The 16,016-nt window shown below is 41.6% G+C and overlaps 1 protein-coding gene across 3 annotated transcripts in view; it reads right to left on the reverse strand.

Annotated features, from left to right (window-relative positions):
* Positions 1-16,016, reverse strand: part of EXOC4 (exocyst complex component 4) — a 318,206-nt gene that overhangs the window by 63,207 nt on the left and 238,983 nt on the right. For all 3 annotated transcript variants that reach the window (XR_014856419.1, XR_014856420.1, XM_085081950.1), the window contains exons 13-14: positions 11,279-11,434; positions 3,237-3,415 (exon numbers count right to left, since the gene is read on the reverse strand). Coding sequence is in view for 1 of the 3 variants with exons in the window: in XM_085081950.1 (XP_084938076.1) it covers positions 3,237-3,415; positions 11,279-11,434 (335 nt within the window). In the remaining 2 variants the exon portion in view is untranslated. The remainder of the gene's footprint in view (positions 1-3,236; positions 3,416-11,278; positions 11,435-16,016) is intronic.

A 16,016-nucleotide genomic window follows, 5' to 3' on the forward strand; every position in this document is an offset into this window, starting at 1 on the left:
AAAGGATCAAAATTCCATTTATAAGCACAAAATCTCAACACTTTCTGTCATTCCCCACCACTGCTCCTTTTTCCCTCCTTCCAGAGGCTCCTGGAATTTCCCCACAGACATTTTTAGGATGAAATCATTCCCAGGAAAGATGAATTTCCCTTGTCAGGAGGATGCTGCCAAGTGAAATATCGCATTTTGTGGTTTTGTGTTTACTCACCACAGCGTGAAACATCCTCTCTGAGCTCTGAAAGTCACGCCTGTGCCCTTTAACAGCTGCAAAAACACTGATTTATTTTAAAAAATCTGAGTTTCAGCTAGACCTGGAATGAGAAATGATGTTTTATTTCAACGGCTCTGGCTGTCAGAATAGAAATCCTCAGCCCCAAGAACTCGCCCAGCAGCTAAATAAATATTTGGCTCCTGAATTTTGGTAACTTTGGTAATTTCCCACTGGGTTTTGTGGAATTTTGGTATTTTTTTATACTCCTCTGAAGGGAGAACAGAGCAAGTGGTGTCAGGAAGATATTGAGGAGTCAAAGTTTGGGTTGCAGGAATATGAAAGCTAATTGATATTGAAGTAATTTGGGGTTTTGAGTTGTTAATTGGTTGTTTATTTTTGTATAACATATAAAATTTTTATAGAACGTGTAAAAATAATCTAATTACGTTATAATTCATTAATCTGAATTATCCCTCTGAAGCCACAGGGAGAGATTTTAGTCACCCTGAGAGGTTTTGCTGCCAGAGGACAGTGATTTAATGGAGATAAAACACTGATTTTTCCCAAATTTTCCTCATCAATTCCTAGAATAAAATAAGTCTGAGTTGATTTTTAATTCCCAACTCCCACCAGGGCTCAGCTGCCCACAGTTCTGAGCACTTTGCCCCAATTTCTGCTCCAAATTTACAACAAAAATGCAGAAATTCCCTCCACACCCTCTGAGTCTTGGAATTCCCTGGAGCTGTGTGGATTTTTTTATTCCATATTTTGCTTTTTCCAGCTCCCAGATGTCTCCTTGCACACCTGAGGGAGATGCATTTGTCAGCAGGGGATGTTCAGGATTTGTAAAACTATCCAAAAATAGCAAAAAATATTGCAAAATGTAATAAAAAATTATTTAAAAATTTATTAAAATAAAAATATTGCAAAATAGAATAAAATAATAGTAAAAAATATTGAATTGAGCAGGAGGAAGAAGCCAGGGAGATGCATTTATCAGCAGGGGATGTTCAATATTTGCAAAACTATCCAAAAACTGGGAAAAAATATTGCAAAATATAATAAATTAATATTGCAAAATAGAATTAAAAATTATTAAAATAAAAATATTGCAAAATATAATAAATTAATAGTAAAAAATATTGAATTGAGCAGGAGGAAGAAGCCAGGGAGATGCATTTATCAGCAGGGGATGTTCAACATTTGCAAAACTATCCAAAACCAGCAAAAAATATTGCAAAATACAATAAAATAAAAACACAATAAAGCAAATATAATAAAATAATAGTAAAAATTATTGAACTGAGCAGGAGGAAGAAGCCAGGTCTCCTCACCAGGGTGACATGGAGCAGCTTTTGGGAATTTGGCAGCTGAGACCCAACCCCTGGTGCTGGGATGTGGGAGATTCCTGGGGGATTTGTGGATGTGGGAAGGTTGATTTGGGGAGTCCATGCTGAGCTTTTTGGGGCTCTGGATGGGGAGGTGTCCCCAACCCCAGGGAGGGAAACACCACTGATCCCATCCCCAGCCCTGCCCACATGGACAAAAATCCATTTTTTCCAGGGGAAAACACAATAAATCATCTTCTGTGTTGAATATTCTAATTCCCATTAACCAATCTAGAACAAGCTACAAACCCTACAACATTTACACACAACCTGTAAGAATCATCCCATTACCATATGGGGTTATATTTTAAATATTCTAATTCTCCTTAACCAATCCAGAACAAGCTCCAAACCCTACAGCATTTACACACAACCTATAAGAATCTTATATTTTGAATATTCTAATTCTCATTGACCAATCTAGAACAAGCTCCAAACCCTACAACATTTACACACAACCTACAAGAACCATCCCATTACCATATTTTATATATTCTAATTCTCTTTAACCAATCTAGAACAAGCTCCAAACCCTACAGCATTCACACACAACCTGTAAGAATCATCCCATTACCATATTTTGAATATTCTAATTCTCATTTACCAATCCAGAACAAGCTACAAACCCTACAACATTTACACACAACCTGTAAGAATCATCCCATGACCATACAGGGTTATATTTTAAATATTCTAATTCCCATTAACCAATCTAGAACAAGCTCCAAACCCTACAACATTTACATACAACCTGTAAGAACCATCCCATTACCATATGGGGTTATATTTTAAATATTCTAATTCTCCTTAACCAATCCAGAACAAGCTCCAAACTCTACAACATTCACACACAACCTACAAGAATCATCCCATTACCATACTGGGTTATATTTTAAATATTCTAATTTTCATTGAACAAGCTACTACAAACCCTACAACATTTACACACAACCTATAGAAATCATCTCATTACCATACAGGGTTATATTTTAAATATTCTAATTCTCATTAACCAATCTGATACAAATCCTACAGCATTCACACACAACCTATAAGAATCACCCCATTACCACACAGGGTTATATTTTAAATATTCTAACTCTCATTAGCCAATCTAGAACAAGCTCCAAACCCTACAGCATTTACACACAACCTATAAGAATCATCCCATTACCATATTTTAAATATTCTAATTCTCATGAACCAATCCAGAACAAGCTCCAAACCCTACAACATTCACACACAACCTACAAGAATCATCCCATTACCATACAGGGTTATATTTTAAATATTCTAATTCTTATTAACCAATCTGACACAAACCCTACAACATTTACATACAACCTATACGAACCATCCCATTACCATACAGGGTTATATTTTAAACCCTAAAAACTGCTTTTTGGCCCCTCTGCCATCAGGCAGGCTCTGCTCTGACCCTTGGACTGTCTGCAGGCAGAGGGGATTGTCCCATCCAGAGGGGATTGATCACCTCCAGTGGTCATACCATTGTTCCCTAGCTGCTCAGGAACCCAAACCTTCTCTTCATCTCAATCTCCCTTACAGTTTCAGGTAATCCTATTTATCAGGTTTTGCTTTTTCACCTTCCCCAGCAGTTCCCCAGGGGAATCACTCACTCTGGGACGAGGAGAGGCTGCAGAAAGCAGCCTTGGTTCTTCCTGCCAGCCACTCCAGGCTCTCGTGCAGGTTGGCCAAAGCCTTGAGGTCGCTGACGTCGCGCAGGATCTCCTGCTGGGGGATCAGCTTGTCCCCAAGGTTCCCGATCAGGACTTCGGATTCTTTGCCAAAAGCAGCCCTGGAAGGGAAAGCAAAGCTTCCTTTTTAAGGTTTTTCCTCTCTTTTTAAGGTGTGTTTCTTTCTAACGGGGTGTGGTTGGCGCAGGTCTTTCCCGTGAGAATTTTTTCCTGTGTTTTGTAAACAAAGATAAAGTTTGGATGTTATTAAAAACAGTGTCTCGGGATTTGGACAGTTCAGGCCTGGCCAGTCAGGCCTAGGGGGAGGTTTCTGACTGACCAATCTGGGTGACCTCTAAAAGGTCTATATAAACTGAAATCAAAATAATAAATTTTCTCTTTTCTTGTCACACTGAGAACTTGGGTCTTTTTCTCTGCTAGCAGCTCAACAGCGACAGGGGGAGGTTTCTGAGTGACCAATCTGAGTGACCTCTGAAAAATCTATATATATTGAAATCAGAATAATAAATTCTCTATTTCTTGCCACACTGAGAACTCAGGTCTTTTTCTCTGCTAGCGGCTCAACAGCGACAAGGGGAGGTTTCTGACTGACCAACCTCTATATATAGACTCTGAAAAGTCTATATATATTGAATTTAAAATAATAAATTCTCTATTTCTTGCCACACTGAGAACTTGGGTTTTTTCTCTGCTAGCGGCTCAACAGCGACAGGGGGAGGTTTCTGACTGACCAAGCTGGGCGACCTCTGAAAAGTCTATATAAGTTAAAATCAAAATAATAAATTCTCTATTTCTTGTCACACTGAGAACTTGGATCTTTTTCTCTGCTAGCAGCTCAACAGCGACAGGGGGAGTTGCCAGAAGTGGAGGAATTAGGTGTTTTTACAAGATTTCTGAAATAATGCTTGACGAGCTGGAGGGAAGAGTAAAGTGAAATAAAGGTTCTGATGCTCCTTTCTTCTGCAGAAATGCTTCCTGCATTTAAAGGAGGATGGAATCCCCAAGTCACACCACAAACCAGCCCTGGGGGGACAATCCCAGGTTGGACCACTAGTGAAGAGTCCAGAGAGTTTCTCAGGTGAACAAAATTCTGAATTTATTATTTATTTTGAGAAATTTATTATTTATTATTTATTATTTATATATTATACAAATTATTTGTAAAACAAATTCTATAAATTATAATAGAAATATTATAACATAATATAATAAAAATTATAATAATATATTTATATTTATTATAATTATACTAACATAACTTAAATAAATTATATAAATATTTATATTAATTTATTTATAATAAATAATATATGTAAATAATATATAAATAATGTATATAAATAATTTATAATAATTTATTTATTTATAAATTTCTTATATTTATTTATAAATTTATTATCAATTTCTATTTTTATAATAATTTATTTATAAATTTATTTCAAATAAATTTATATTAATTTATTTCTATATTATATAAATTATTTATTATTTATTTCTATAGACTTTCACAGGTCATTCAGATTGGGTCAATCCAAAATCTCTCCCTAGACCAACTGGCCAGGCTTGAACTGCTTATCTTCCAAAGACCATTTCAAAACCATCTAAATTTTATCTTTATTTATAAAACACAGGAAGAAGAAGAGAAAAATTCCCATGGGAAAGAATCTGTGTTGTGTGGAGGAATTCCAGAGAAAAATCCCGTTGTCTGTGGGATTTTTCTGTATTTACAATCCCAAAATTTCTCCTCATTTCCCACAACTCCAAACTCCATCCCAATCAACTCCCTGGAATTTATGGAATTCACACCTTTGAGGTCCTTCCTGGGATTTCCATAAATACCATTTTTCCATCTTTCCCTGGAAATCATTCTCTTCCAATCCTTGATTCACCTTTTTTTTCCCCCCAACATCCATTAAAACAAATCATTTCAAACAAAACCCAGTGCTGATCATGGCAGAGAAATGATTTGGAACATCAGTCCATGAATTATTTGAGTTATTATTTATTATTTGAGTTATTATTTGAGTTATTATTTGAGTTATTATCTGAGTTATTATTTGAGTTATTATCTGAGTTGTTATTTAAGTTATTATTTGAGTTCCACCTGGTGAAAAATAATGACCCAGAGAAATGTGTTTAACCCAAAAAAAGCTGGAAAAAAGTTCTTTCTGGATGTGACTCTGCTGCCACATTCCATGTTTTCCACCCAGATTTAGCTTTCCCAATCCTTCTCTCCATGAAGAACATGTTTGGTTCCCTGAAATGGTTTTAAATGGCTCAATTGGATCAGTGAAAGGCAAAAAAATAAAAATAACTTTCATCCAAAAGATCTTTTTGAGGAGTTCCTTGGGCTTGACAATCAAAAATCTGCCACCTTGGGATGTGTGCTGATTGTGGGGATTTGGGAGGAATTTTAAGGAATTTTGAGACGCAGGAATTTCTCCAGCTCCAGTGGAAGTTCAGCTGTTTTGTTCTCCATAAAATGAGGATAATTCCCACGGAATCATAAATTAATGAAGGTTGGAAAAGCTCTCTGAGGTCATCGAGTCCAAACACGTCCAGCTCTGCCAAGGCCACCCCTGAGCAATGTCCCCAAGTGCCACCTCTGCTGCTTCCCCTCACACCACCCCAAACCCCGCTGGCAGCTGCACCAAACCCTGCAAAATTAAAAAATCAAATATTTGGTGGATTTCTACTTCGTTTAATGGGATTTTTCCAATATAAAATGGGTAAAAAAAGCAGATTTTTTGCTTTTTTTTATTTTGGGAGACACAATTTGAGAGCTGTTTAAATAAAGAGCCACCAGCATTCATTGCAGGGACAAGCCTTGTGCTTTCCCACGCAAAAGAGGAAAGATTTTGGCAAAAAAAAATCACAAAATCAGTTCACTCTTTGGCACAAACTGGTCCTTTCCCTGCCTTTTGACATCTCCTCTCTCAAGAGATAGTGGGGGATTAGGAAAACAAAATTAATCTCTGGCACTTGATAGGCAGAGGATTATTTTTTTTGCAAAAAAAAAATTATTATAACATTATTATATAATGTATTATGTTATAATTATATATAATAATATCATATTTAGATTATTCTTTTTAGTTAAACAAATGAGGTTTTTTTAAGTTGGGGAGGAAAAAAAAAAGAAAAAAGCTCTGCAGTATTATACTATTATTATATATAATATCATATTTAGATTATTCTTTTTAATTAAACAAATGAGTTTTGTTCAAGTTGGGGAGGGAAAAAAGCAAAAAAAGCTGTGCAGTATTATATTATTATATATAATAACATCATATTTAGATTGTTCTTTTCAATTAAACAAATGAGTTTTGTTCAAGTTGGGGAGGAAAAAAAAGAAAAAAAAGCAAAAAAGCTGTGCTCTGATCTCTTTTGCTACCACAGGACAAAAACTGGGTGTGAAATCTCAGGATGAATTTAATTTCCCAATATTCCTAAAGTGATGCTGCTGAGTAATTCCACATCCAAAAAAGAACATTTCATCAGGCTTGAACCTTCCTTTCCAGCATCAAATGCCGAAGTTTTAAATACTTGAGAAGCTCAAAGTGATGACAGAATGAACTCTCCCATCCCATCCCATCCCATCCCATCCCATCCCATCCCATAAATCCCATTCCCATCCCATCCCATCCCATCCCACCCCTGAGAACCAAGGAACCCATAGGAGTCACCTCCAGGCAGAATTATTCCCAATTATTCCCAATTATTCCCATTTTTTCCCAGTTTTTCCCAATTATTCCCAATTATTCCCAGTTTTTCCCAATTTTTCCCAATTATTCCCAATTATTCCCAATTATTCCCAGTTTTTCCCAATTATTCCCAATTCTTCCCAGTTATTCCCAATTTTTCCCAATTATTCCCAATTATTCCCAATTATTTCCAATTTTTCCCAATTATTCCCAATTTTTCCCAATTATTCCCAATTTTCCCCAATTATTCCCAATTCTTCCCAATTTTTCCCAATTCTTCCCAATTATTCCCAGTTTTTCCCAATTTTTCCCAATTTTTCCCAATTCTTCCCAATTATTCCCAATTATTCCCAATTATTCCCAGTTTTTCCCAATTTTTCCCAATTATTCCCAATTATTCCCAATTTTTCCCAATTATTCCCAATTTTTCCCAATTATTCCCAGTTTTTCCCAATTATTCCCAATTTTTCCCAATTATTCCCAATTTTTCCCAATTTTTCCCAATTATTCCCAGTTTTTCCCAGTTTTTCCCAATTATTCCCAATTATTCCCAATTATTCCCAATTTTTCCCAATTCTTCCCAGTTTTTCCCAGTTTTTCCCAATTCTTCCCAATTCTTCCCAATTTTTCCCAATTCTTCCCAATTCTTCCCAATTTTTCCCAATTTTTCCCAATTATTCCCAGTTTTTCCCAATTATTCCCAATTATTCCCAATTATTCCCAGTTTTTCCCAATTTTTCCCAATTATTCCCAGTTTTTCCCAATTCTTCCCAATTTTTCCCAATTATTCCCAATTATTCCCAGTTTTTCCCAATTTTTCCCAATTATTCCCAATTATTCCCAATTCTTCCCAATTATTCCCAATTTTTCCCAATTATTCCCAATTCTTCCCAGTTTTTCCCAATTTTTCCCAATTTTTCCCAATTATTCCCAGTTTTTCCCAATTATTCCCAATTATTCCCAATTATTCCCAATTTTTCCCAATTATTTCCAATTATTCCCAGTTTTTCCCAACTTTTCCCAATTTTTCCCAATGCTTCCCAATTTTTCCCAATTTTTCCCAATTATTCCCAATTTTTCCCAATTTTTCCCAATTATTCCCAATTCTTCCCAGTTTTTCCCAATTTTTCCCAATTATTCCCAGTTTTTCCCAATTTCCCCAATTTTTCCCAATTTTTCCCAATTATTCCCAATTTTTCCCAATTATTCCCAATTATTCCCAATTATTCCCAATTATTCCCAATTTTTCCCAATTTTTCCCAATTTTTCCCAATTATTCCCAATTTTTCCCAATTATTCCCAATTATTCCCAATTACTCCCAATTATTCCCAATTACTCCCAATTTTTCCCAGTTTTTCCCAATTATTCCCAATTATTCCCAATTATTCCCAATTTTTCCCAATTTTTCCCAATTATTCCCAGTTTTTCCCAATTTTTCCCAATTATTCCCAATTTTTCCCAATTATTCCCAGTTTTTCTCAATTCTTCCCAATTTTTCCCAATTATTCCCAATTATTCCCAATTTTTCCCAATTATTCCCAATTCTTCCCAATTATTCCCAATTATTCCCAGTTTTTCCCAATTATTCCCAATTTTTCCCAGTTTTTCCCAATTTTTCCCAATTTTTCCCAATTATTCCCAGTTTTTTTGCAATTTTTCCCAATTATTCCCAATTATTCCCAATTATTCCCAATTATTCCCAATTATTCCAAATTTTTCCCAATTATTCCCAATTTTTCCCAATTATTCCCAATTATTCCCAATTTTTCCCAATTATTCCCAATTATTCCCAGTTTTTCCCAATTTTTCCCAATTCTTCCCAGTTATTCCCAGTTTTTCCCAATTTTTCCCAATTTTTCCCAATTATTCCCAGTTTTTCCCAATTTTTCCCAATTCTTCCCAATTCTTCCCAATTATTCCCAGTTTTTCCCAATTATTCCCAATTATTCCCAATTTTTCCCAATTTTTCCCAATTTTTCCCAATTTTTCCCAATTTTTCCCAATTCATCAGCAGGGGCAGAGAGAAAAAAACCAGCAGCAGTGAAGAAGAAATCACGTTCCTTTGCATTAGGAGAAAAGGCTGGGCAAAAGCTGCCGAAATGGGGAGAGGATGACAAAAAAAATCAGGATGAGCAATTAATTTGATTTGGAAAATTTCCAGAGGGATCTATTCAACCATCCTGGAAGAAGTTTTTAAGCCACTGATGGCTCCAAACCAATAATTAGGATTTAAATGCATTCAAGCAGCACTGGGAGGAACTGGAGCTTCACAGATGATGGTTTTGTGCAAACAGATCCTGAGAAAAGATCTTTGTCCTAAAACCTGGGCTGAGGAAAAGCTTTTCTCCAGGGAATTCAGGCTGCAGGACTGGAAAAGGTTTTTTCCTAATGGATTTCCATTGTCGCTGCTCTGATCCAGGGGCAGGAAATGTTTCAATTCATGGCCAGGAAAATGGGATAAAGGGGATGAAATGCGTATTAGGATCAAAATGTGGCTTTGTCAGCGTCAGGCTGAGCGCGGCTGTTTGAGTTCACCGCGCCGGGAATTTCCGCTTGGGAATTTTCTGTTTCCAGCAGTGGGGCTTTGGGAGCCCACAGATCCTCCTGTGACCCCACAGATCCTCCTGTGACCCCACAGATCCTCCTGTGACCCCACAGATCCTCCTGTGACCCCACAGATCCTCCTGTGACCCCACAGATCCCCCTGTGACCCCACAGATCCTCCTGTGACCCCATAAATCCTCCTGTGACCCCACAGATCCTCCTGTGACCCCACAGATCCTCCTGTGACCCCACAGATGATCCTCCTGTGACCCCACAGATCCTCCTGTGACCCCACAGATGATCCTCCTGTGACCCCACAGATCCTCCTGTGACCCCACAGATCCTCCTGTGACCCCACAGATCCTCCTGTGACCCCACAAATCCCCCTGTGACACCACAGACCCTCCTGTGACCCCACAGATCCCCCTGTGACCCCACAGATCCTCCTGTGACCCCACAGATGATCCTCCTGTGACCCCACAGATCCTCCTGTGACCCCACAGATCCCCCTGTGACCCCACAGATCCTCCTTCTGTGATCCTACAGATCCTCCTGTGACCCCACAGATTCTCTTGTGACCCCAGAAATCCTCCTGTGACCCCACAGATCCCCCTGTGACCCCACAGATCCTCCTGTGACCCCACAGACCCTCCTGTGACCCCACAGATCCCCCTGTGACCCCACAGATGATCCTCCTGTGATCCTACAGATCCTCCTGTGACCCCATAAATCCCCCTGTGACCCCACAAATCCCATCCTCTCCAGGCTGCACCATCCCTGCCATGGGATCCAGGCAGGGAAGGAGGAAAACAACAATCTGGGCAACTCAAGATTCGTTATTTCCCAGCAGCTTCTCTTCCTCCTCCAGTTTTCCAGCCAAGTGCCAACCAAGGCAGTGCTGGACAGGGATGGGAATTGCAGATTTTGGGATCACACAGGAGTTGTTTCCTCAAGGATTCCGAGGCTGAGCCATTCCTGGCATGCAGGGGAAGGGAATCTGCCTCCTTCCAGCCTTTCACTGCCCTGGGAAGGTACAACAACTGAGTTGTCTACAGCAGAATTCCCACTGGAAGTGATGATGTTTTCCATTTCTGGGTTGGTTCTTGAAATTGGGATGGAGGGGAAACTCCACCAGGTCATGGCTGAATTAAAGATGCCTTTGAGAGCACTAGTTTTTGGGAATTCCTGCCCAGCTGGGCTCTCCATGAGATGCCAGAATGCTGCTGTCCTCATCCCAGGGGTGATCAGGGCAGCAGCAGCCACCAGGACAGGGATCTGCCTGGATTCTGAACAATCCCTTCTTCCCTCCTGTCCTTCCCCAGTCCCAGACACGTCCCTGATTTGGATCATGAGAACTCTCCTGAACAACAGAATGAGCAGAATTTGTGCCAGGAGATTTTTTTTTGTTAGATTTTTGAAAAATTTCTCCCTCCAAAAGGCTGCCCAGGGCAGGAGTGAAGTCCCCATCCCTGGAGGGATTTCAGAGCCCTGTGGATGTGGCATTTGGGGACACTCAGGGGTGGCTCTGGCAGTGCTGGGAATGGCTGGACTTGATGATCTCTAAAGTTTTTTCCATTTCCTAAATGGAAATTTCCATTTCCATGACTCTCCTCACCCCTGGTGATGTGACAGTGACAAAACCACCAGAATGTTTTTTTCCCATTTTTGTCGCTGCTCTCCTTGAAACTCTTTCCCAACTCCCCACAGGATTTTACCTGACAAAATCTTCCTCCTCCTCTCTCTTGGGCCTGAGCTGCTTGGGCTGAGCCATGCTGCTCCAGTTGGGCAGGGATTTCAGGAGCCTGCTGATATCATCATCCTTGGCCCAGGAGGCACTGATCACCAGCTTTTCATCCGACTGCACGATGGTCCTGCAGGGAAAGCAGAAACAACAGCCTCAGGGAGGAGAAAATTGGGATTTTAATGGCAAATCCTCACCTCTGCCACATCCCCATGAGTTCAGCTTCCATCTCTCCAGTGATTTCCCAATTTAAGCATGGCAGCATGGCTCTGATCCCTAATCCTGCTCCTCCAGAGGGACAGCAATGGATCCCAGAGGGACAGGAATGGATCTGCTCTGCTCCTTGTCCCTGAGATGGGAAAAACTTCCTTCCAACCTCATCCTTGCTGGCAGCACTGCCAGCTCCTTGGGATTGGGGTTCCCTGAAGGCTCAGTCACTGCCTGCTCCTGGTGCTTCCATGCATCCCAAATGGACTTGGAGAAAAAAAATCTCATTCCATTCCACCCCAGCCATGGCAGGGACACTTTCCACCATCCCAGTTTGCTCCAAGCCCTGTCCAGCCTGGCCTTGGCCATCCCAGGGATCCAGGGGCAGCCACAGCTTCTCTGGGAATTCCATCCCAGCCAGGAATTCCTAATTCCCAAGATCCCATCCATCCCTGCCCTCTGGCAGTGGGAAGCCATTCCCTGTGTCCTGTCCCTCCATGCCTTGTCCCCAGTCCCTCTGCAGCTCTCCTGGAGCTCCTTCAGGCCCTGGCAGGAGCTCTGAGCTCTCCCTGCATCCTTCCCTTCTCCAGGGCAACATTCCCAGCTCTCCCAGCCTGCCTCCAGGCTGGAATACTGGGGCAGAGCTGAGCTGTCAGCAGCGTTCAGGTGGTGATTTGGGGAATAAACAGAAATAAAAAACAACAACATCTGCGCTTTGCGAAGGCAAACAGCGAGAAAATCACCGAGGCAGGAGGCAAAGCTGAGCCATCCCGAAGAGAACAGATCATTCCTCTTCCCACCCTTTCCCCATCCACCAGGAAAACAAGCTCTGCTCAGGAGCTGCACAGCATTTGTGACAATGAATTTGTCACACGAACGTCACAAACCAATTCTCCCTCTCCTCGAGTTTCACGTTCAATCTGTCACAGACAAAAGGCTGAGTTTTGTTTCCAGCCACACGAGAGCTGGGAGTCAAACATTCCCATTTGGCCTTCTGCTGCTGGGAGGAAGTTGGTGTTTTTCCACTCAGGGTGAAAACCAAAAAAATGTTTTTTTTCTTTTTCACCCTGGAAAAAACTGAAGAGGATCAAAGAGCTCCAGCAGCAGCTCTGACATCTGAGATGGAAAAAGTGGATTTGCTGCTAGCTGGGCATTGCTGAGCCAAGGCAAGACAAGTGTCCCATGGGCAAAGACATCAGCCAGTGCTTTGTCCTCTCCATGTTTAAATGGCTGGAGGAAAGCTCTCCTTCCCTTGGGAGTCGATTTCACACTGAACAAACCCAGCTCTTGGATAAAACATCTCCTGATCCTGAGCTCGAGTTGGATTTGCCTCCATCCCATCCCGTTAGTCGCTGTGATTTCTCCTCCCAGCTCAGCTCAGCTCAGCTCTCTCCACTTGCCCTGTTTGCTCTCTGCAATTACTGACAGCCTTATCGTGGCCCTACAGACATCCAGGATCCCAAGGCATTTTTGGGAGTTCCCACTCTTTCCCAGGATTCCAGCACCTCCTGATTTTTACAAACAGCTTGGTTTTACTCCAATCTTTAAGATGTGGAAGAGGGTGGAACATCCCTGACCTCCCTTGGACACCCAGCTTTTTCCATCACTTTTTTCCCACCACCTTTTTCCCCTTTTCCCACCACTTTTTCCCCTTTTCCCACCACTTTTTTCCCCTTTTCCCACCACTTTTTCCCTTTTTCCCACCACTTTTTTCCCCTTTTCCCACCACTTTTTTCCCCTTTTCCCACCACTTTTTTCCCCTTTTCCCACCACTTTTTTCCCCTTTTCCCACCCCTTTTTCCCCCTTTCCCCACCACTTTTTCCCCCTTTTCCCACCACTTTTTTCCCCTTTTCCCACCACTTTTTCCCCTTTTCCCATCACTTTTTCCCCCTTTTTCCCACCACTTTTTCCCCCTTTTCCCACCCCTTTTTCCCCTTTTCCCACATTTTCTTCCCAGCTTCTCAGCCAGTGTTCACCCTCTGTACTTTGAATCAATGCCAACCCAATTTGTGTCCTCGAGTAAATTATCTCAGGACAGGGTGACAACTAACACAGCTCAAAACTCTTCCTTTCACCCCAATCCCCTCATCCCAAACTCCTCCAGAATTATTCCTGCTGCTGCCACAGGAAGCTGAGCTCAGCTGGAACCAGATATCCACCAAGCTGCTCCATCCCTCTCCTCCTCAGAGGACAGAGGAAGGAAAAAAGATGGAAAAACCATTTTATTGTGGAGCAGACACCAAAAAATATGGAATATCAGCCTGGCACAGCTGTCCTGGATATGTTTTTCCCAAAATCTTTCCCATTCCCAGCCTGCTGGAGAGGAGGGAATGTTGGACAGACAGCCTTGACTCTGTGGCCAAACTACAGACTTCCAGCATCTCCAAAAATCCCATAAAAATGGTTTTATACTCAGGTTTTTTACACAAAATTATCAGCTCAGGAGTTGAAATCTGCTGGAGATGAGGGTTGGACAGGACTGGAAGCTCTGCCAGCACGGCAGGAGGTTTGGGGGCTCCAGCTCCCAGTTTTATTTGCATTTTTCCACCCCAGCCCCTCGTCAATTAGTCAGAAACCGGCGCTGACGTTTGTAAACAGTTTGTGTGTCGAACTGAAATTTGGAATTTGGACAAAAAGACACCTCACCTCCGCCCAGCTTCCCAAATTCGTCACCAATTAACCCACCAGAGCTGCTATTTACAGGAATGTCCAATCCCATCCAGGATTGATATTTGCTTTTCAAATCCCTGGAAAACAGGAGCCAAATGGAGCTCAGAATGAACACTTTCAGCTGCGCATTTCCCGGTGCTGACGTCCTTCCCGAGCTGTTCTGCAGGGAAATTTGGGAGCAAATCCTGCCTGGAGGAGCTTCTCCTTGGCTGCTTCTCATCCACATTTACTCACATTCCCCCTGAAGGGAATATGAGCAACACACAGGGGAAAAAATCCTATAAAAACACCTCTCTGGCTTCCCAAATTCCTCGCCATCCCGAGAGCAGTTTTTGCTCCGATGGGATCGACTCCAGAGGTTATTCAGATTTTAAGGAGCTCCAAATAACCCTGACTCCTCCAACTTCACCACCAGCAGGATTTATCCATCCCAACTCCCCGGGGAAAAGCCTGGAGCAAAGGGCAGGGCTGTGTGGATCCCAAATCCCCATATGCAGAGAGCATAACATCTCTGGCTTCCCAAATTCCTCGCCATCCCGAGAGCAGTTTTTGCTCCGATGGGATCAACTCCCAGCTCCACAGAGGTTATTCGGATTTTATAATAATCCTGACTCCTCCAACTTCACCACCAGCAGGATTTATCCATCCCAACTCCCTGGGAAAAAGCCTGGAGCAAAGGGCAGGGCTGTGTGGATCCCAAATCCCTGCAGAGGGCATAACATCCCCACGGATGGAGCTGGAAACACCCGGAGCTGCTCCGCTGCCGGGGATGGGGATGGATGGATTTCTATTTCTAGTCCTTTGCCAGCAGCAAAACGAGAACATTTCCTGTTTTTCCCTCTCGCTGTAATCAGGAGATGGCCAAATTAGCGTTGTCCTAATTAGCCCTCAGCAGGTGCCAAAGCCAGGAATGGCAGCAGCGGCGAAGGAAGGAAGGAAGGAAGGACCTGGAAGTTGGAGCCAAACAAATCACAGCCATTGTCTGCCTCCAGGCAGGGAAGTTTGGGATGGAAAAGGAATATTTTGGACAATGGTGCATGAGTGGTTCCTGATTTAGGGGAGTGCTCAGGCAAAGTTTAGCCTCTGCTCACTGTTATTATTATTATTGTAATTATCGTTATTATTAACAACAACAACAATAATAATAATAATAATGATGATGATGATGATGATGATGAGTTCACTCACCAGATGAAGCTTCTCCTGAATAAAATCAGGCACTGGGAAGTAATTTTTTGGTCAAGAAGCACAAGAACTTTTTCAGCCCCAACAGCCATGGAGGGGATTATGTAGAGCAGCTATTCCAGCCAACATTCCTATGGAATCTTTAGTGGTTTTATATAAAATTATTTAAGGCATGATCCTGGTTTTCCTGCCCAGGAAGAGCCATTTTACAGCTGGATAACTGGGATGTACTTAGAAGTTATTAATTGGTATTTAGCCAGGAAATCTCTGATAAATCAAGAACCTGAAGGGTTAAACCCAAACACCCCCATGGTCAGTGGATCACACTGCCTGGAGCTGCCACAGGGTGGTTGGGAAAGCTGGGGATGGATCATCCCAGAAGGCCAGTGGGACAAGGACAGAGCATTTGGTGACTAACTGAAAAACCTGGTTTGCAGAATTGGTTTGGGGAAGTTTCACCAAACCCACTGTGTGTGGATTGATGTTGTTAATAATTCATAAAATCCCAGGATCACTGAGGTTGGAAAAGTCCTCTAGCATTGAGTGTGGAACAGGGTGGAACATCCCTGACCTCCCTTGGACACCCAGCTTTTCCCACCACTTTTTTCCCCCTTTTCCCATCACTTTTTTCCCCTTTTCCCATCACTTT

Source organism: Lichenostomus cassidix, chromosome 1Aa, assembly GCF_008360975.1.
Source record: "Lichenostomus cassidix isolate B80296 chromosome 1Aa, HeHo_3.0, whole genome shotgun sequence".
Classification (NCBI taxonomy): domain Eukaryota; kingdom Metazoa; phylum Chordata; class Aves; order Passeriformes; family Meliphagidae; genus Lichenostomus; species Lichenostomus cassidix.